Source organism: Myxocyprinus asiaticus, chromosome 10 (assembly GCF_019703515.2).
Source record: "Myxocyprinus asiaticus isolate MX2 ecotype Aquarium Trade chromosome 10, UBuf_Myxa_2, whole genome shotgun sequence".
Taxonomy (NCBI): Eukaryota; Metazoa; Chordata; class Actinopteri; order Cypriniformes; family Catostomidae; genus Myxocyprinus; species Myxocyprinus asiaticus.
In genome coordinates, this window is record NC_059353.1 from 40667204 (window position 1) to 40689117 (window position 21914).

General features: G+C 37.8%; 1 protein-coding gene across 1 annotated transcript in view; it reads left to right on the forward strand.

Annotated features, from left to right (window-relative positions):
* The window catches only part of LOC127446765 (3-hydroxyisobutyryl-CoA hydrolase, mitochondrial), a 42201-nt gene that overhangs the window by 14203 nt on the left and 6084 nt on the right, over nt 1-21914 (forward strand). The window contains exons 7-10 of the mRNA XM_051707957.1: nt 5352-5430; nt 11671-11816; nt 17545-17631; nt 19750-19808. Of these exons, the coding sequence (XP_051563917.1) occupies nt 5352-5430; nt 11671-11816; nt 17545-17631; nt 19750-19808 (371 nt within the window). The remainder of the gene's footprint in view (nt 1-5351; nt 5431-11670; nt 11817-17544; nt 17632-19749; nt 19809-21914) is intronic.

Below are 21914 nucleotides of genomic sequence, written 5' to 3' on the forward strand. Positions count from 1 at the left end.
CAGCTGTTCACAAAGGTGAAGTGTGCCTTTTCTGCAGACTGATCTCACAGTGATGACGCCCAACAACACTAACTGCTTTGTCCACTGGGGTCAGTGTTTTACAACTCATCTGCGCTCAGTTTGTTCTGGTATAATGTCCACAGAGGGGCGCCAAAAGCGAGTGAAGCAAGTTGTTTTCAGCTGTACAGTCTGAAATACAGTGAAGTACAAAGTGTTCTTACTTTGTAATCAGTGTAATGAGTTTATCATGTGTAATGTTTTTATGTAGATGACGTGCTGCTCTGTTCATAACATGCATCTCAAATTCCTAGGAGTAGATTATTATTGTTTTTAATGAGCAGCCCCGTTGAGCTTGTAGTTCCCAGGTGGTCTCGTCATTAATGATTTTATAACGTCTATCTTGTCAAACTTAATGAGTCTTTGTCTGTCATGTGTAGTGATCTGGTGAGTCACATCAGCTAAATTTATTGAAGTGAAGTCTTAGACCTGTGGTTAATTTTTAGTTGCATTCAGTTGTGGATCGACCTTTATTATGAAAGAGTTGGGTTGAGTTTTGGAGTGGCGACAAGGAATAAGTTCCTATTTACCATTTGTTGAGGTTTATTTATCACTACACCGTTAAAGTTCATTCAGGCTATATATTTTTTAAATATGACCAAAATGTTGTATTTTCATTTGGTGATGTATTTTGATTTTCAATTTTTGTTTAGTTTTAGTTTAGTTTTTTATTTTGGTTCGGTTTTAGTTTTCGCTCCTTTTAAGACAGCACCACAAATTGTTCCATCTGCATATTACGAAACACAACACTAGCATAAAATGCAACAAGTGAACTGTGGTTGGTTGTTTTACATGTCAATCAGATGGCTGCTTCTAATTAGGTGGTTATTTCTGACATACAGTTCACAGTCTCGCTTTAGTGATTAATGAAATCAGACCATCCAACATTGTTAAAAATATAAAAACTATAGTAATATTCTCAGTAATTTGAGTTTTTGTTCGTACTTCAGTGCACATTTTAACTTTTCAGCGTTGTTTTCGTTCTTTTGCAAAAAATAAATAAATAAATCTTGATGACATTTAAATGTATTTTATCATGCAATTATTTAGTTTTTTCCTTAGTGGTCAACTGATAGGGGTTTTTCAAATGCAGATGACAATACCGATATCTAGAGAGAGCCAATGGCTAATATAATACTCATGTATTGTATGCGTAGTATTGCAATTCAATGATTTTCTTGAATTTTATATAAATCTCCCTTAAATTTTGGTAGATTTTGGAACTGGTTACCTATAGCAGCCAAAGTCAATAAACTCAAAATGTTCAAATCTTGGCCGATTAATCAGTCTGTCACTAGTGCTAACAAGATTTGTTGACCTTTCGGCTATGCCTTCAAGGCATCCAGACTATCAGCCATCTGCTGAGCTTGCCATGTTGTTGTACTGCGCTGCTTTTTTATAATCCTACACAATGCATAGACAGGCTGTGGAGTGTAAGAGTGCATAAAGATACAGTGTGTTGTACGTCAGTGGACTGTTTGTTGCTCCATTCCTGTGTGTGCTACTTGTGCTGTAGTGATGCTGGGTCTCAGACACTACTAAATGTCCAAAATGCTGTTGCAGTGCTGTTGGTGCTTCACTTTGGCAGCAGTGCTTTAAGGAAAATCCTGACACTGTGCAAATGATACACAACGTTCAAGGAGCAGCTAAAATTTACCCACCCTCATGCCCCGAAAGGTGAAATTTGGAAGAATATTCAAGCAGATTTTTTTTATATAATGACAATTTATTGTTGCTGTCAAGCTCCAAAAATTACAGAAATTACAAAAAAAAAAGCACCAGAAAATGAGTCTTCGGAAGCCATGTAATAGTTTTATGTGAGTTGTGAACTCGAGAACCACCTGCGACCAGATCGGTAAGTTCGATCTTAAGAACTGGATCTGTCATTTCATGAACAAATAGTTTAGTCAGATTTGTGAATGAATCATTTAGTTTATCAGTCAGATTCATAGAAAGTTGTTCAGTCAGATTCGTGAACAAATCGTTCAGTCAGGTTCATGAACAAGTCGTTCAGTCAGATTCATGAACAAGTCATTCAGTCAGGTTCATGAACCCAGAGTCGTGTCAGATTCGTGAACCAGTCATTTAGTTTTTCAGTCAGATTCGTGAACAAGTCGTTCAGTCAGATTCATGAACCCAGAGTCGTGTCAGATTCGTGAACCAGTCATTTAGTTTTTCAGTCAGATTCGTGGACAAGTCGTTCAGTCAGATTCGTGGACAAGTCGTTCAGTCAGATTCGTGGACAAGTCGTTCAGTCAGATTCGTGGACAAGTCGTTCAGTCAGATTCGTGGACAAGTCGTTCAGTCAGATTCGTGAACAAACCGTTCAGTCAGATTCGTGAACAAACCGTTCAGTCAGATTCGTGAACCCAGAGTCGTGTCAGATTCGTGAACCAATCATTTAGTTTTTCAGTCAGATTCGTGAACTAAATGTTCAGTCAGATTCGTGAACTAAACGTTCAGTCATATTCGTGAACCCAGAGTCGTGTCAGATTCGTGAACCAATCATTTAGTTTTTCAGTCAGATTCGTGAAAAAGTCATTCAGTCAGGTTCATGAACCCAAAGTCGTGTCAGATTCGTGAACCAATCATTTAGTTATTCAGTCAGATTCGTGAACTAAACGTTCAGTCAGATTCGTGAACCAATCATTTAGTTTTTCAGTCAGATTCGTGAACTAAACGTTCAGTCATATTCGTGAACCCAGAGTCGTGTCAGATTCGTGAACCAATCATTTAGTTTTTCAGTCAGATTCGTGAAAAAGTCATTCAGTCAGGTTCATGAACCCAAAGTCGTGTCAGATTCGTGAACCAATCATTTAGTTATTCAGTCAGATTCGTGAACTAAACGTTCAGTCAGATTCGTGAACTAAACGTTCAGTCAGATTCGTGAACCAATCATTTAGTTTTTCAGTCAGATTCGTGAACTAAACGTTCAGTCATATTCGTGAACCCAGAGTCGTGTCAGATTCGTGAACCAATCATTTAGTTTTTCAGTCAGATTCGTGAAAAAGTCATTCAGTCAGGTTCATGAACCCAAAGTCGTGTCAGATTCGTGAACCAATCATTTAGTTATTCAGTCAGATTCGTGAACTAAACGTTCAGTCAGATTCGTGAACTAAACGTTCAGTCAGATTCGTGAACCAATCATTTAGTTTTTCAGTCAGATTCGTGAACTAAATGTTCAGTCAGATTCGTGAACTAAACGTTCAGTCAGATTCGTGAACCCAGAGTCGTGTCAGATTCGTGAACCAATCATTTAGTTATTCAGTCAGATTCGTGAACTAAACGTTCAGTCAGATTCGTGAACTAAACGTTCCGTCAGATTCGTGAACTAAACGTTCCGTCAGGTTCATGAACCCAGAGTCGTGTCAGATTCGTGAACCAATCATTTAGTTTTTCAGTCAGATTCGTGAACAAGTCGTTCAGTCAAATTCATGAACAAGTCGTTCAGTCAGATTCGTGAACAAGTCGTTCAGTCAGATTCGTGAACAAACCGTTCAGTCAGATTCGTGAACAAACCGTTCAGTCAGATTCGTGAACAAACCGTTCAGTCAGATTCGTGAACTAAATGTTCAGTCAGATTCGTGAACTAATCGTTCAGTCAGATTCGTGAACTAATCGTTCAGAGAGATCCGTGAACCAATCATTTAGTTTTTCAGTCAGATTCGTGAAAAAGTCATTCAGTCAGGTTCATGAACCCAAAGTCGTGTCAGATTCGTGAACCAATCATTTAGTTATTCAGTCAGGTTCATGAACCCAGAGTCGTGTCAGATTCGTGAACTAAACGTTCAGTCAGATTCGTGAACTAAACGTTCAGTCAGATTCGTGAACTAAACGTTCAGTCAGATTCGTGAACTAAACGTTCAGTCAGGTTCATGAACCCAGAGTCGTGTCAGATTCGTGAACTAAACGTTCAGTCAGATTCGTGAACTAAACGTTCAGTCAGATTCGTGAACTAAACGTTCAGTCAGATTCGTGAACTAAACGTTCAGTCAGATTCGTGAACAAATCGTTCCGTCAGGTTCATGAACCCAGAGTCGTGTCAGATTCGTGAACCAATCATTTAGTTTTTCAGTCAGATTCGTGAAAAAGTCATTCAGTCAGGTTCATGAACCCAAAGTCGTGTCAGATTCGTTAACCAATCATTTAGTTATTCAGTCAGATTCGTGAACTAAACGTTCAGTCAGATTCGTGAACAAATCGTTCCGTCAGGTTCATGAACCCAGAGTCGTGTCAGATTCGTAAACCAATCATTTAGTTTTTCAGTCAGATTCGTGAACAAGTCGTTCAGTCAGATTCGTGAACAAGTCGTTCAGTCAGATTCGTGAACAAGTCGTTCAGTCAGATTCGTGAACAAGTCGTTCAGTCAGATTCGTGAACTAAACGTTCAGTCAGATTCGTGAACCCAGAGTCGTGTCAGATTCGTGAATCAATCATTTAGTTTTTCAGTCAGATTCGTGAACAAGTCGTTCAGTCAGGTTAATGAACCCAAAGTCGTGTCAGATTCGTGAACCAATCATTTAGTTATTCAGTCAGATTCGTGAACTAAACGTTCAGTCAGATTCATGAACAAATTTTTCGGTTGTATTCGTGAACAAATCGTTCAGTCAGGTTCATGAACCCAGAGTCGTGTCAGATTCGTGAACCAATCATTTAGTTTTTCAGTCAGATTCGTGAACCAATCATTTAGTTTTTCAGTCAGATTCGTGAACTAACCGTTCAGTCAGATTCGTGAACTAACCGTTCAGTCAGATTCGTGAACTAAACGATTCAGTCAGATTTGTGAACCCAGAGTCGTGTCAGATTCGTGAACCAATCATTTAGTTTTTCAGTCAGATTCGTGGACAGATCGTTCAGTCAGATTCGTGGACAGATCGTTCAGTCAGATTCGTGGACAGATCGTTCAGTCAGATTCGTGGACAGATCGTTTAGACAGATTGGTGAACAAATCATTCAGTCAGATTTGTGAATCAGATGAATCGGTTCATTGACAAGAACTGGTTCAAAAGTTGCATTTACCAGTCGGACTGATCCGGTTTTTGAGTGATTCAGATTTTTTTCAAAAATGTTCCTTTCGTGTTCCATGAAACATTACAGCATCAGTGACATCAGGGTGAGTAAATAATGACAGAATTTTCATATTAGGGTGAACTATTACTTCAATCTATTTAATTTTTAATGATTGTGGAGATTTTACCATGATTCTTCAGCTCTCTCCATCTGGTGAACATTGTACCCAGTTATTGATCCCTACTGTTGTCCCTGTATTTCTTGTTTTCTCTTTCTTTTTGCAGGGCGTCGGTCTTTCAGTCCATGGGCGGTTTCGTGTGGCCACTGAGAAGACACTGTTTGCCATGCCAGAGACGGGCATTGGTAAGAGGCAGTCTGTCCTGTAATCTGTTCTCTTCTCTCCCTGTGGGCTGTGACTGGGTTATAATTTGAGACAAGTTTTCATTAATAATGCAAGATGGACGGGCTTTGAATTCACAGGAATCAATAGTACTTTACCCTCAAAAATGGATGTAAAATGTGAATGTAACCATAGCTCTTGCTAAAAAAAAAAAAAAAAGTAAACATCCATTTAAGTAGTATTTTTTTAAATTGAAATGGGTAATATAATTGTTTTATTATTTAATTTATTTCCTTGAGGTCCACTTATAATGTTAGTACGTTTTTTTGCACCAAAAACTATTTACGACAGATTACCAACAGTTTGCGCAAAAATGTGCCACAATAACGTTAAGATTAGACTGAAATGATCGGAGACCTTGTTAAAAATAAACTTAAGCCAATCGTTTTTAAAGCGGGGATCCTTCAGAATGATATTCAGAGTCTCAAGGTTTGACGGACTTTCTCACTTTTTACTGTTAGAAATGCAGACATGCATTCTACTTTCTCCATATTTGCTACTTACGATTGGGTGGGCCAAGTTCTGAACATCGAATAGGAGCTATTGATGTGTAAATGTGGGCGGTTGTGTTAAAATGTATTCAGCTGTCTGATATCAGAAAGTTGCGGAAGTACGGAACAAGACATTTCTAACATTTTTGATCATTATCCTAAAACAAAATGCTTTATAATACAAAACTATTAGGTTTAGATTCTTCACCATTTATTCTTATGTTATCTGTTTTTACTTTATTTTTTCCCCTAGTGTCATGTAATCTGGTCAATATTTGCTTTGGCAGTGATTTACACACCTTGGTGTCTTCCCAGCTCTTGCCTCTTATAGAGAAAATGGCCAAACAAGACAGATGGGAACCATCTTGAGTTGAAGATGCCTTACATCTGGCTCTGAAACTCCTCTTTTATAACTAAAAAAAACTATAGTGCCTGTGTGATCCCTTCCCTTCTGCACTCTCTGCCCAACACAAAGATTTCTCAAACCAATCTATCACAGGAAATGGTTCAGGACAGTTTAATGTGGAAACAGTATTGAGAGGCAGTGCATGGAGTGAAGCACCTGTTTGATGTGTGTACTCTGTGAATGAGAGGCATGCTGAAAACAGTCCACAGACAGTGTGAAGCTCCCTTTGCTAATGGAAGGAATTCTGGCCATGCGGACGGCATCTGATTAATCTGTCATTGATATGTAAGTGGGTTGGTTTTGTTTCTACTGTAAAGCCAGCAGATGACCCTTGCACTGCAGTATGCAGATTTAAGTTTATAACATCTCATATGGTCTAGGTTTGTCGAAACTATTTGTATGGAGTGTTTTTATCCATGAACAGCTCAGTGAATGGTGTCAGTACCTTGATGCTTTGGTGGAATCTCCAGACTATATTATCAGCTGTGTATGTTTTGTGTACATACTACATATTTTGGGATTTTACCATTTTAAACATTGTAGGCCAGACTCGAACCTGTTGCTGTGTCCCAAATGACGCACTATACACTATGCACTTACAATATACGCTATAAACTCAGCCATGTAGTGTATAAAGTGTAGTATCATCTCAAATGAAACGCTTAGTGCTTTTTTGCTTCACGGAAGCATTCGCCACTTAACGGCTGACAGAAGTATAGTTTCAAATGCATGCGATGTGTTAGTTCAACCTTAGTTCAACACTTGTATCTCAAACAACATACATATTCACACAGTGTGGGGTGATGGAAAAGCATTCAACTGACATTTGTAAGGTGCTGTCTTCACTGAAGTTTCACTAGTTGCTACATTCTCTGTTACTTCCAATTGTTTTGTCAGACCATCAGCGTAGCCAGGTAATTCTGCCCCTTCCGCTACGGACGACAAGCTGAGAGCACTGAGAGCGTGAAGTGTCCAACATTCCACACTCCGTTTAGTACTTATAGTGCTCTTTGTTTTGTTGCATTTTCAGTGTAAACACTACTTGCTCTACGTAGTCAAAATAATGACGTAGAATAGTGCAGAAGTCTGCGGTTTGCGATGCACATTGTGTCATCCATACAGTATAAGCACCATGGCTCACTGTGGGTGCATTTCATTCAGAAGTCCCTATGCCCTATTCCCTTCAAATACTTTACCATCCATTGAGAGAGCTTTGGAGGGCTGAAAGGTGTGGGGCTCAAAAATTACGTTTTTAGAAAATTCTGTTTTTAGCGATCTTACAGCATGGCCATCATGATTGTGTTCCCTTCTAAGTGCCCTTTGGAAGTTGATGTGTCCCGTTTGGAACGCAGGGTGTGTCATGAGCATGTGACCAAATTTTTATTATGGATATAGTTTTAAATAGGTATGGGAATTGTAAGTATTTAATGATTCTGGTTTAGATTCCGATTTCAATAATTCTGATTTCTAATTGATTCCACAAAGAAATTTCTTTTGGTACTTTTGAGGAAGAAAATAATAATTGGTCTAAAGGACAGTATATACACACACAAAAATACTAAACAAGAACAATACCCTTTTTCGAATGTGTAACTTTAAGTACATGTTGTTATATGAACAATCAGCAATAATTATACAGATTTCCACAGATACACAGGAACAATTCTCAATTTAGACAATTTAGACTCAATTTAATAGTGACTTGCTGTTTAGTAAGTCAAATACAGCTCCGACACCACAATTACGAAATTAGCTCTTTTTACTTGTATATTAAAGTTTAAAGAAAATATTTTTTATCATTCTTATTTATATGCCGTTAAAGACGTATCATTATTTACTGTATAATTTATCAAGTGAATGTTTCCAGGTCCATCTTACACAATCATACCCTTGGAATATATCATTCTTCATGGCACCTCACTTTTATTGAGTATGTTTTTTTATTTTTCTGGCTTTTCATTCCAGCAAATAATGGTTTAATCACACCCTGTGAATGGTATGTCTGGAGTATTGATGCAGTATATATTATATTGTCTGTGATGAATACTCTGCCCACGTCCCTATCACATGCTCTAAACATGTAGGCAGAAGTATGCTTCACCTATTGTCATTTATTGTGAACTCTTAATGAGGGCTCTTAAAGGCATTTCCTTTTGAGCTGTAAAATGTCCTTCACTCCTGCAAGCCTTGGGTAAAGACTCCCTGTGGATCTGTTGAAGTGGCAGGAAGTAGTGCTAATCGCAGTCTGTGACACATCTGTTAAGCATCTGTGAGTGTGTGTGTTTGAATGAGTGAATGTCCACTGGTCTCTGCTGGGCACCATCACCTAGTAATTCCATTAAGAGCCTGTGTGTCTCAACCCCAGCTCAATTAATAATCTTCTTTGGCTTTGCACTTGTCTTAATGGTTTATTCTGCTTTAAGGTGGCCAGCCTCATCTGTCTCAGATCTGGGTAGTTCCTTGTAGTTCTTTCTCGTCAGTTTGTGGATGTTGAACTGTTTACAGCTACAATATGGCACTGCTTGAGATGGGCCACTATCCTTAACTATAGTCATCCAATAATCGACTAGTCAATTAATGAGGTCAACTAGGTTATCTACATTATATATTTTTGGGTTTTGGTATTGTTAATCCAATTGCTATAAGTAGTTCAATTTATTTTAAAAAGAACGTCAAGACCACTGCAGCCTGTTCCATTCCGTTGCACTCCTTCTAGCTGTTTTGAACACAAGAATTTGTTACATGTAATCACCCCCTAAAGGCTAAAAGTATACTTTGGTGTTCTGGGTGTCACTACAAATTCATCATCAGCACAGATGGACTTTCCACGTGCATCCCAGTTTTTGTTGTTTTTAACAGTCCGCGTCTGTGCGCATGGTCTGCACATACACCTGCTGGTGTCTGTACTAAAAGAGTTGGTGCATTCAAGTCATGTCGGAATGATCGTATTTACGAGTTGAACGCACATGAACGCCTCCACAAAGTCATTATTACGAGTGGGAAACTCTGGAATTTTGCCGTATTCAAGTCATGTCGGAATGCTGTCGAAACCTGATACGGTTGAAGTTTTATCTGACCTAGTTATATACTGGTGTATCCCAAACAAACCCTAGTAAAACAGGGTGATTGGCCTTGAACATCGAAAAAAACCCCTTTAAATTTCAATGTGTTCAAACAGAAATCAAATAACAGCAATGCCCAGTCATGTGTGCGACATTTGTGCAGTTTACAAAGTGGTGTAATAACAGATTTTGAGTTTTATTTTTTGAGCTGTGTGTCATATGCTTAAAATGCTCCAGGCTAAGCAGGTTTCTAGAGGGAAAGCACCACCAGCAGCATGGTAGCAGTAGCCTTGATTAGTTCATACTGAGCTTTGGCATTTACTCAACACACCAACTGATTGACACCATCTTTGACAATGTGCCACCCATCTGTGTTTTGACGAAAATGCAACCCCCGCAATTTTAACCCCTCCCCTCCACCAACTCCTGTTGAAGGATTATGGGGCTATTCGTGTCTCAAAACCATGCCGCCCATGGGACAAAGGGAATGGGTGAACAGCATTCATAATCTGCTTTTAGGTCAGGGGACCTAATCCTGTCAGGCTTTATTCAGAATGTTAGCTCATGCTGGGCGTGCATGAGTGAAGTAATGTCATTTTCTCATCCTTGCCGCAAAAAAAAGCACATCGGAAGGTTAAGGCCTTTGCACATCAAACGCAAATTATTTCTGCTATTTCTTGCCGTGATTAACGTTTTGAATAGAAACAGTGGATTCCATTCACACCTGGAGTGAACATTCACGTGCTGACAAAGCCAGTTATTTTTTTTTTTATTTTTTTTTTATTTTTTTTTTTGATGATTGTGTAGTTTTGTTTTGTTTTTCGCCTACCAATGAAGTGCCCCAACCAATAAAATATCAGTTTTGGATCACGTGTCGGGAGCAGTTGCAGTTAACAAAATCAGCACAACTGGTGGCGCTGAAGCACAGAAATGTGCTGAGAGGTGCTTTATGCCACCTCCCAGACCGGGGTAATTTTGTAATAGAAAATGTAAATGTAAAATTGCTTGTCGATTAGTGCCACCTATTGTAAAGGCCTGAATGTGCTAACAGCAATCGTTTTGCATTTTTGCATTGCCTCTGGTGTGCAAAGGCCTTAAGTAAGATGTCATTTCAAAACCAAATCCTCCATAACTGTAAATGCTGTACAATCACTTAATTGCACAGACTGCACAGTGCATTTGATAACCGGATGCTTATGGCATCATTTGTAACCGCATATTTGGCTTTTACCGTGAAACTACTTGCATCATTAAGCTGTTTTAGTTTATTCAAATATTATAAGAGAAGGCTCGGTTGAGATGTTCCTTGTGACACCACTTGATTAGTTGAATTAAAATAAATAGCTGATTTTCACTCTTGTGCCCCGAAAATAATCTCTTTTTCTTGTGTAAAGAGCTTGAGTTGAAGGACAAGACTGTTCCATGAAAGCATAAGCAAACAGCAGATGTAGGACATCACTTTGTGGCTTACACAGTGAATAAATGTTATCAAGATCGGCAGTCGGTTTAAAGTACTGACTGTTATGGATTAAAATTCTTTAAAAACAACGGCCTTGGTTCCGCACTATTTTATTCTCCACATCCAGTCTTTCCAAAGGCTTTTCAAAAAAATTACTCAATAGACGGGTCTAAGCCTTGAACCAAACCAAGCGGCCTTCATTCTGGAAGTATTTTTCCCATTTATTTTCTCCATAGGCATTTTAAAAATTCAGGAGTTCTAAAATTTGAACCAAACAAATGAGCTTCAAGATTCATCACAATAACTTTTGTCTTAAATCTGGAAAAAGGTACATTTAGGAAACGAAACAATTCTTCTTGTAAAGTATTAAGAATGATGTAATTGAATGTGCAACGACAATAGAATATAAAACTATAAATGTAGAGTTATTGTCTCTAAGTATAAAATACAACATGTTAGAAGTTTATTGCAAAAAATAATCAATTCAAGTTAGTTGAGAATGTAGTTACTGAGATTGATTGCTGCAGTTCTTATTTCCATGGAAACAGCAACTCCTCTGATTGGGTTACTTTTGGCTTCTACAGAAGCATATACAGTACATTTGCTTTAAAATGTCAGAGCTCATGGTAGGTCTGTCTTGAAAGGTCTATATGTTATCACTAAAAATCAATATTTCTATGAAGAAAATGAATGGGATTTTTATTCCGGAACCCTACTGATTTTGTTTATAGTGGCAGTAGGCTCATGTCATCTCATGATGTGTTTTGTGTGTTGTGTTACTGCAGGTTTGTTCCCAGATGTTGGGGGTGGCTACTTCCTGCCTAGACTCCAAGGCAAGCTGGGCCTTTTTCTCGCCCTGACAGGGTTCCGTCTTAAAGGAAGAGATGTGCAGAGAGTCGGTGTGGCTACTCACTTTGTGCAATCTGAGAAGGTAATGTATATGAACTTGTGATTGACAGATATACAGTTGCAATTGAAATTATTCAACCCCCCAAGACAGTAAGGATTTATAAAGGTAAGCTTTTCTGATGACCCAGAATTTTTTAACTTTACATCTATATTAGTTGTGACACATTCAAAGTCATAGTGTGAATATACAGTATAACCTAATATTTGCAAATAGCAGGATTTTTTTAAAATACAGCCATGTCATAATTATTCAACCCCTATTGCATGTAGCTTTTTCTTAAATATGTAAGGCTACACAAGTAATTGTTTTAAAACAAAATTAAGTCATCAGTCTGCAATGGCACTTATTTAAGTTTTAAAATTTAAGTTTAGCGTTGTAAGCAAAAATGTATTTCTATGCAAAATATGCAATTAAAAATAAGCTGTCTCAAAAGCTAATAGAGGAGATTATTTCATTACACAAGAAAGGTCATGGCTAAAAGTACATTCCCAAGGCACTTCAATTTCCAATAGACAAAGTTGGCAGCACCATTCATACATTTTTTTAAATATGGTACAACAGCAACATTCTTGGGGTGTGGAAGAAAGCAAAACTTCACCAAGGGAAATGTTGACTTGGGGGGAGCAATTTTAGCTGGTTTGTGTTTGTGTTGCCATTAAATTGAATTAGTATGCTACCCTGCTCTCTAGCTATCGACCATTGAAGAATCTGTATCAGTCAGCCACTAATATTGATGTGTAAGAAGCCAAATAATGATTTTTGCATTTACATTTATTCATTTGGCAGACGCTTTTATCCAAAGCGACTTACAAAAGAGGAAAAATATAAATGAATCATCTTAAGGAGACAGTGGTACGAAAAGTGCCATATTACAAAGTTTCAGTTTCATTTTTGGACAGCTCATTTACAGTTTTGAGGTGATTAAACTCAAATTCAAGGTAATGATGTCTGTAAGGGTACTATGATGGTGCAGCCCTCCTGGGCTTTTGGACTGCTGTTCTTGCTTCTGATGGTGAAATGAGAGAAGTTACTGAGGTTAGAGGACTTAGTCAGCGTATTTCAGGCTTGCCCACGAGCTTTTGGCAGCAGGGGCCGACCGAGCCCTGACACTACACCCAGTTTATGTGCCAGAGGTGAAAATTAGGACTAGGACCAGGCACTGCTGGAGAGAGCAGCATACAAGCCTAAACACACACACCACCTCCGGCCAAGGACAGCCGACCAGCAGGAACTGGCATGCACACTACACTCAAAAGTGACTTGTGATAAAAATAACCGCAAAGGACTCTAAGGAGAGGGCATTAGTTTGTACTGCATGACTAGTTGTGAGCTGATTCAGTTTGCTTTACAAGCAATGTTCAGGCAACTCGTGACTGATGAAAATGATCTCAAAATGGTCAAATGTCAGTCAATTCATTGGCCTGGCTTATATAGTTACTGGTTAGTTGTGGGCTGCCTTAATGTCTACTGCCTACATTGTACTTGTGAAGTTCAATTACAGTTAGGATGCTGCCTTAGAAGACAGCTGCCAATGTAGGCAGAAGAAAGCTGTCTACAAATGGCAGCATCTGAACTGAAATGGAAGCTCATAAGCGAACCATTCGGAACATTCCACATAGGCAGCAACTCTGCACACCACACAAATATTCACAGCCATTTCCAGTAGAGTTTGGCATGCTCAGCCTACAACATGCTACTCTAATGACCATAAAAACTATTTTTAGTTACTAGTACTGCTGTATTAATTGAAGTATTTAAGCTATAAGTGTTTAAATATATTTATTTTGATAGTTTTCTGTATTCAGTTGAATTATAAGTATATAAGTATATTTACAGTGCATCTGGAAAGTATTCACAGCCCTTCACTTTTTCCACATTTTGTTATGTTACAGCCTTATTCCAAAATGGATTAATTTCATTATTTTCCTCAAAATTCTACAAACAATACCCAATAATGACAACGTGAAAGAAGTTTGTTTGAAATCTTTGCAAATTTATACAAAAAAAAAAAAAAATCACATATACATAAGTATTCACAGCCTTTGCTCAATACTTTGTTAAAGCACCTTTGGCACCAATTACAGCCTCAAGTCGTTTTGAGTATGATGCTACAAGCTTGGCACACCTATTTTTGGGCAGTTTCTCCCATTCTTCTTTGCAGGACCTCTCGAGCTCCATCAGGTTGGATGGGGAGTGTCGGTGCACAGCCATTTTCAGATCTCTCCAGAGATGTTCAATCGGGTTCAAGTCTGGGCTCTGGCTGGGCCACTCAAGGACATTCACAGAGTTGTCCCGGAGCCACTCCTTTGTTATCTTGGCTGTGTGCTTTGGGTTGTTGTCCTGTTGGAAGATGAAACTTCACCCCAGTCTGAGGTCCAGAGCGCTCTGGAGCAGGTTTTCATCAAGGATGTCTCTGTACATTACTGCATTCATCTTTCCCTCGATCCTGACTAGTCTCCCAGTTTCTGCTGCTGAAAAACATCCCCACAGCATGATGCTGCCACCACCATGCTTCACTGTAGGGATGGTGTTGGCCAGGTGATGAGCGGTGCCTGGTTTCCTCCAGACATGACGCTTGCCATTCAGGCCAAAGAGTTCAATCTTTGTTTCTCATGGTCTGAGAGTCCTTCAGGTGCCTTTTGGCAAACTCCAGGCGGGCTGTCATGTGCCTTTTACTGAGGAGTGGCTTCCTTCTGGCCACTCTACCATACAGGCTTGATTGGTGGAGTGCTGCAGAGATGGTTGTTCTTCTGGAAGGTTCTCCTCTCTCCACAGAGAAATGCTGGCGCTCTGTCAGAGTGACCATCGGGTTCTTGGTCACCTCCCTGACTAAGGCCCTTCTCCCCTGATTGCTCAGTTTGGCCAGGCGGCCAGCTCTAGGAAGAGTCCTGGTGGTTCCAAACTTCTTCCATTTACGGATGATGGAGGCCACTGTGCTCATTGGTACCTTCAATGCTGCAGAAATTTTTCTGTACCCTTCCCCAGATCTGTGCCTCGATACAATCCTGTCTCGGAGGTCTAAAGACAATTCCTTGGACTTCATGGCTTGGTTTGTGCTCTGACATGCACTGTTAACTGTGGGACCTTATATAGACAGGTGTGTGCCTTCCCAAATCATGTCCAATCAACTGAATTTACCACAGGTGGACTCCAATCAAGTTGTAGAAACATCTCAAGGATGATCGGTGGAAACAGGATGCACCTGAGCTCAATTTTGAGTGTCATGGCAAAAGCTGTGAATACTTATGTATGTGATTTTTTTTTTATTTTTTATAAATTTGCAAAGATTTCAAACAAACTTCTTTCACGTTGTCATTATTGGGTATTGTTTGTAGAATTTTGAAGAAAATAATGAATTGAATCCATTTTGGAATAAGGCTATAACATAACAAAATGTGGAAAAAGTGAAGCGCTGTGAATACTTTCTGGATGCACTGTATATTGATAGTTTTCTGGATTTAATTGAATTATAAGTATGTTAGTATATTTATATTAATACTTTGTGGTATTTAATTGAATTATAGGTTTTTAAGTATATTTATGTTGATAGTTTGCTGGATTTAATTGAATTTTATATATATATATATATATATATATATATATATATATATATATAATTAGACACTCTGCGGTATTCAATTTAATTTTAAGCATTTAAATATTTTATATTGATACTTTGTGTTATTCAACTGAATTTTAGGTATTTAAATATATTTATATTGATAATTTGCAGTATTTAATTGAATTATAAGTATGTTAGTACATTTATATCGATACTTTTCTGCATTCTATTGTATTTTAAGTATTTAAGTATATTTAAGATCTGACAGTCAAATAAAAATTTTAATCGCGATTAATCGCATACATTTTTGTGGTTAATCGCGATTAATCACAGATTTTGAAAGTGCTGAAATTTTACACTATATATGCTTATTTTCTTGTCAAAATGCATTTGTTTCCATCTTCGGAAAGAAAACAATACAATATGTAACAATATAATGCTTTATTAACATTTTCTAAACAAAGCCTTTCATAAGAAATGCACTAAAACTGTACCAATTTTAGTAACATTCCCAAAAACACACCATTTCCAAAGTGTTAGTGGGAGTTTGACTAATTGAAAGAACTAGTTTCCCCATAGGTTGCATATTCATTGCAATGCACATTAAATCTCTTATACTCATCCTCCGCAATATTAATCTGCCGGTAGACTGTGGACCTCTGCTTTGTTACAGCAATCGTGAAGCTGCGTTCATGATTAACATCAGAGTGTCAGTGCCTGAGCTTTGAACTCACCATGAAAATCTCTTCCAGACAAAAACGTCTCTTTCTGCGTTTTGGTGATAGTTAAGACTCTACCATAGGAGAGTATTACGACAGGACCGCCCATAGAATGTCAATGGGACTGCCGTGTTATGCTATTTTATGCTAAACTTGTAGGCTCATCTTGGTAGGAGGGCTCTGGCGCTGTTGTGTGTCTGTTTGTGAAGTGTGCTTTAGTGTAATGACTCCGGGTGGACACATTACAAAGGTTCCTTCACATAAGTGTTTATGCCATATTAACGGTAAATGCGTTAATCGTGATGAAGAAAAATTAGCGTGTTAAATTAATTGCATATGTTAATTCTGACAGCTGTAGTATATTTAAATTGATACTTTACGGTATTTAATTGAATTATAAGTCTATGTATTATGTCTATTTATAATTTGCAGTATTTAATTAAATGACAATGTATAAGTATTTAGTATATTTATAATCAACATTTCTCTCAACTCCCTTCCCATCTTAAATGATCTCATTGCTTGCGTTATGGGTCTGCCTTTACCAAAAAGGATACATGTGATGTTGCCTTAGATGAATTTGGCCAAAAGAAGGTACTTATCTACCTTTTAAAACAGTCTTCCTGTTGGAAGCAGGCCTATGATGCCTGAAAATGCTGTCTAGGTAGGCAGCTCACTAGGTTTTGAAGAAGAGCTGTAGTTGTTTTATGTTTTATCTTCTCTGTATTAGAGGTAGACCAATATATCAGAGATATATATCGGTTTTACCAATTAATCATTGCCGATAGTTGCTTTTTAGAACTAGCGGTAATCTGCAAAAATCTGTGACGATAGTTTTTTTTATTTATTTATTTTTATTCCTCATCAAAAAACTAATCTGAAATATATACTTATACAAACTCTTATCTAGTGAAAATATAGGCTATGAAAAGCTTTATTTGGTGAATACTTACATATAGAGCATTGTAAGGTTGCAAAGTCTCTATCATTTCAAAATAAGAGTCCTCTATGTATTTAACTTGTTTATGGAAAGTCCGATGTTATGCACAAAATTGTTATTTTTCTGGTTATTACTGAGATTTTGGTTGCGCAATAAACAGCTTTTGGGATATTATTCATTTTGGGCTGTTGTAGCTTTAGTGTCTGTGCCCTTCATAGTATGGAAAGACTAAGACATTTTCTTTCATTCTATAAATCTATTTTTAAAAACTATCGGCCAATTAATTTGGTTATCAGCCTTTCCCACCACCCAAGTTATCGGTATCTGCAAAATCCACTATCGGCCAACCTCTACTCTGTATTTCGCTGTGTTCCTACAGTCACCATGAGGCAGCACCTTGTTAAAATTCCTGTTATAAATAGCACATTGGAGCACACATACTGTTCTATTTAACCGGACAAGATCAGCAGCCCACTAAAATATTTCTGGCTGTGAAATTGAGATTTCCTAATTTTTGTCTCCTTTTAGATTGCATCTCTTGAGAAGGATCTTGTTGACTTGAAGTCTCCTTCTATCAGTGATGTGGCCCAGCTGCTGGATTCTTATCAGGAACAGGTATGTGACAAGGACGTGACTTTCAAACAGACTCTGCGCAGGATCTTGCACTTTTACAACCTGTGTCTGCTTGCGGTTACACTACACAGCGATGGGGCTTATGTAAACTGTATCATACAACATTGATTAATTCTCTTTCAGTGCATCTTTACTACTGTATACTACCTGCACTGTATATCACAAATATGCAAAAATGTGGATAAGCAGCTAAATAATTCCATTGTTGTTGGAAATAGTATATTTAATTCATAGAAATAATGCAAAATACTTCTTCATAGCTTTCATAATTCATAGAATTTTTGAGTGACATTCACAGTTCTACCCTTTGTATTCCCATGTCTGCCCAAAAGCTCAAAGTCCTGTGCTATGTTTTACTGCACTCATTATGCTCAATATGTTGTGTGCTGTTTGTGTCAGTGGTACAGTTTAATGGCCATTTGGGTTAATGCCGTAAAGTTGGGTGCTGAACAGGTGTGTCTAAGTGAGGATTATTGACTCAAACACTTTTTACACCACAGAGCTTTCCAGAGAACTTGTGGTGGAAACAGCCCTTTATGCTACAAGGAAAGAAATTAGCTTTCACAGACCCTTCCCTTCAACACACACACTTCAGAGAGAGTTTTGTCTGTAGCGATCATCAATGAACCATAAAATGGCACACCTTTATAAAGGATCAAAAGTTTAAAGCCTGTAGATTGTTTGATACCACAACAAGATAAGATATGATGTACCCAGACATGAGCAGGTATGAGAGAAATGTAGACAATTTAGGCTCTGTGCCAAAACATAGTAAGCTGCCTACGTAGGCATCATTTTGAAGTGATAGTTCACCCAAACATTTTAGTTTTTTAATCTTTTACTAACTCGCATGTTATTCCAAACCTATATGACATTCGTTCTTCCATGGAACACAAAAGAACATAAGAATGTTGAGAGCCTCAGTCACCATTCACTTTCATTGTGTGGAAAAAGAGCATTGTCAACATTCTTAAAAATTTGTCCTCATCATTGCATTCTTAGTGAAGAAAGCAATCGCATAATGCATTTCGACAAACTCAGTTAATATGGAGGACAAAGCAAGATAAATTTTGATCTTAATATTCATTCAATACCAGAAAGTATTGATTAAAACCTAATGGAATTAAAATCTGACCTTTTTACCTAATAATTGCATGTGCTATGTACACTCACTGAGCACTTTATGAGGAACACATAAAGGCCCTAATAAAGTGCCTGACGTGATCTTCTGCTGTTGTAGTCCATCCGCCTCAAGGTTCGATGTGTTGTGCATTCTGAGATGCTATTCTGCTCACTACAATTGTACAGAGTGGTTATCTGAGTTACTGTAGCCTTTCTTTCAGCTCAAACCAGTCTGGCCATTCTCTGTTGACTTCTCTCATCAACAAGGGGTTCCCTTCCACAGAACTAACATTCACTGGATGTTTTTTGTTTTTGGCACCATTCTGAGTAAACTTTAGAGACTGTTGTGCATGAAGATCCCAGGAGATCTGCAGTTACAGAAATACTCAAACCAACCTGTCTGGCACCAACAATCATGCCACGGTTGAAGTCATTGAGATAAAATTTTTGCATTTGCACTGCTGCCACACAATTGGCTGATTAGATAATTTTATGAATAAGTAGGTGTACAGGTGTTCCTTATAAAGTGCTCACTGAGTGTATGTTTATGCTTATTAGAGTATTGCATCGTTAGCGTTGAAGCATGCTAACGCCAAACTCTATTCTAATCAATTGTGAGTAGAGTGTCCACTAGACAGTAAGGCAGCTTACAAGGTTTTGGAACAAAGCCTTATTCTGTATTCAGAATGTGGTAAGGGTGACTTGTTATTCCATGACATGGAGATATTCACTATGTATCAGAAAAGGCATAAAATGAAATGTCAGCTGGATTCAAGTGACAGCCTTTTAGCATTAGGAAGGAGGAAATGAGTCTGACCAGCTTCTTACATCTTCACAGACTCTTAAGTGATAAATCGTGTCCGACAGGACAAAAATGGCCACAGACATACTCGCACACAGACTGTCTATGCTGAAATACATCCCTGTATATGTGCTTGAGCTGGTGTGTAAACACAGACTGTTGTTCTGTCTCCACAGTGCAGTCAGGATGCAGAGAAACCATTTGTCCTGCAGCAGCACATAGAGACCATCGACAGGTAAACCTAAACGCTCTCTCCTAACATCAGTGTTCCAAAAATAAAACAGTCTGTTTTAATGTCAAATGTCTAACTCAGAATAGAATGAAACTAAAGCTCCCCCTCAAAATCAAAAAAAGAATATATTGTTTTATAAAGGAACTTTATAGGGACAGAAGTGTTAGGTTTATTAGTATTGTGGGGATCATTATATTATGTGGCATATTAAATATTAATAATATACTCCTGATGGTGTTGCTGGTGATATAAAGTTACTAGGGCTGGGAAATTTAACACGTTAATTTCTGCAATTAACAGTTGACTGTTTAACACGTAAAAAAAAATTAACGAAGTACCCGTTTTTTATTTATTTTATTTTTTCACTTCCTAAAATTTCACTTATGTTTTTCCCCACTTCCTGTGGCTAAAATTGGCATAAATACATTTCCAAGAGGTAGACACTTGACTCAACTGCACATCCTATGCCAGAAACTGGAATTTATTATTAACAATAACTTATAAACCTTTAAAGACCTACAGTGAGCTCCATGTTTGTTAATCAATGGTCTGTTCTTCTACTGAAACCAACAGTCCGCATTATTTCAACTTTTTTTTAAAATTATTATTATTGTTGTATTTTTTTTTGTTTTGTTTTTTTGCAAATGCATAAAAATGAAAAAATATTGTGAATTTTTATTTATTTTATTTTTTTTAAGCTATATACACTATCCCTAGTTATTGACAGCATGCCAAAGATGCAGAATTTAATCCAGAATATTCCATTAATCATGATTTGTGGTTGCACTATAACTGTGTATTCATCTTCATTTGTATACTGTGCCAGTGAATATGCACAATAGTGTCTGCAAACATTCAAATGTGGCCACTGTGAGTCTAATTCACCTGCAGGAACAGAACGGGTGTGACATCAATAGACTTCACGCTTTGAAACTGATTAATTATACTGCTGGATTAGCCTCTGTTTCGCTGGATGTTAAAGCTTTGAGGCTTCCAGGCAGTTTGTGCCGACCTGAAATGCCCATAATTCCATTCACAGGGACAAAGTTGGGTTTGTTGATCAAAGTACTGAAATTATCTGAGTGATAAGCACTGGACACACTCCAGAGCTCAGTTTTTACCCTGACCAGAGTATGTGCAGCATTGTCTATGTGTCTTTCCTATTGGGAGTTTGAGCATTTATTGTAGTTAATTATTCATAAATACATATATGCATCCCTTGTTTACCTGTGTTTGTGGAGTTTTGGGGTTTTATGCTGGATTGCATATGAGCCTTATGTAACAACAGTTGATGCTGCACTAATTTGCTGTCCCAGGTTTAAATCTGATGACTAATTTGGCGTGGCTGACCATGGTGCATAAAAAGTGAAGTCAACCATGTTTTATCTGTTTCACAGATAGGGTTTGCATAATGTGTGTGTGTGTGTGTGTGTGTGTGTTTCACTGAAAAAAAAAATCAAACTCTATGTATTTAACTTGTTTATGGAAAGTCTGATGTTATGCACAATTTTTATTTTTCTGGTTATTATTGAGATTTTGGTTGCACTTTCCATCATCAGAAAAACTCTATTTTAGAGGTTAATTGAACAATCTAAAGTAATAAAAGTTGAGAATACAAAAAAAAAAATCCATTGTCAACTTTTAGATCATTCTGTATGAGCAACTTCTATTTTTGTTAACTTATTTAGGGGTTATAATGGTACAAGTGGCGGCTGGTGCTCCCAAAAGCTGCTCAATTGGGGAAATTTCTAAATGAAAATAATTTACTAAGATCAAAATTGTTTTTGCAACAAAATAGGCAAAATATCTGATTATAAAAGCTCAAATAAAGGTGTAACGTCAGATTGCAAATAACTGCATATGTATCTCCAAGACACCGAACACTCTGCTCGACTGCGGTGCTTTTACATTTCAATTATTGCCGTTTGTTGCAAGCTCCCGTCCATGTGAGAGCTCGGCCAATCATCGTACAGTGAAGCTGGGCTTTCAGGTGGGATAAAATACATTGATTGAAAGCTTGATGTTCAACAGGCGATTTAGATGCAGATCCAATGCATATAGTGCTCATGAGGTTTCTGTAGACTTCCAGACAAGCACAGCATCCAGGTG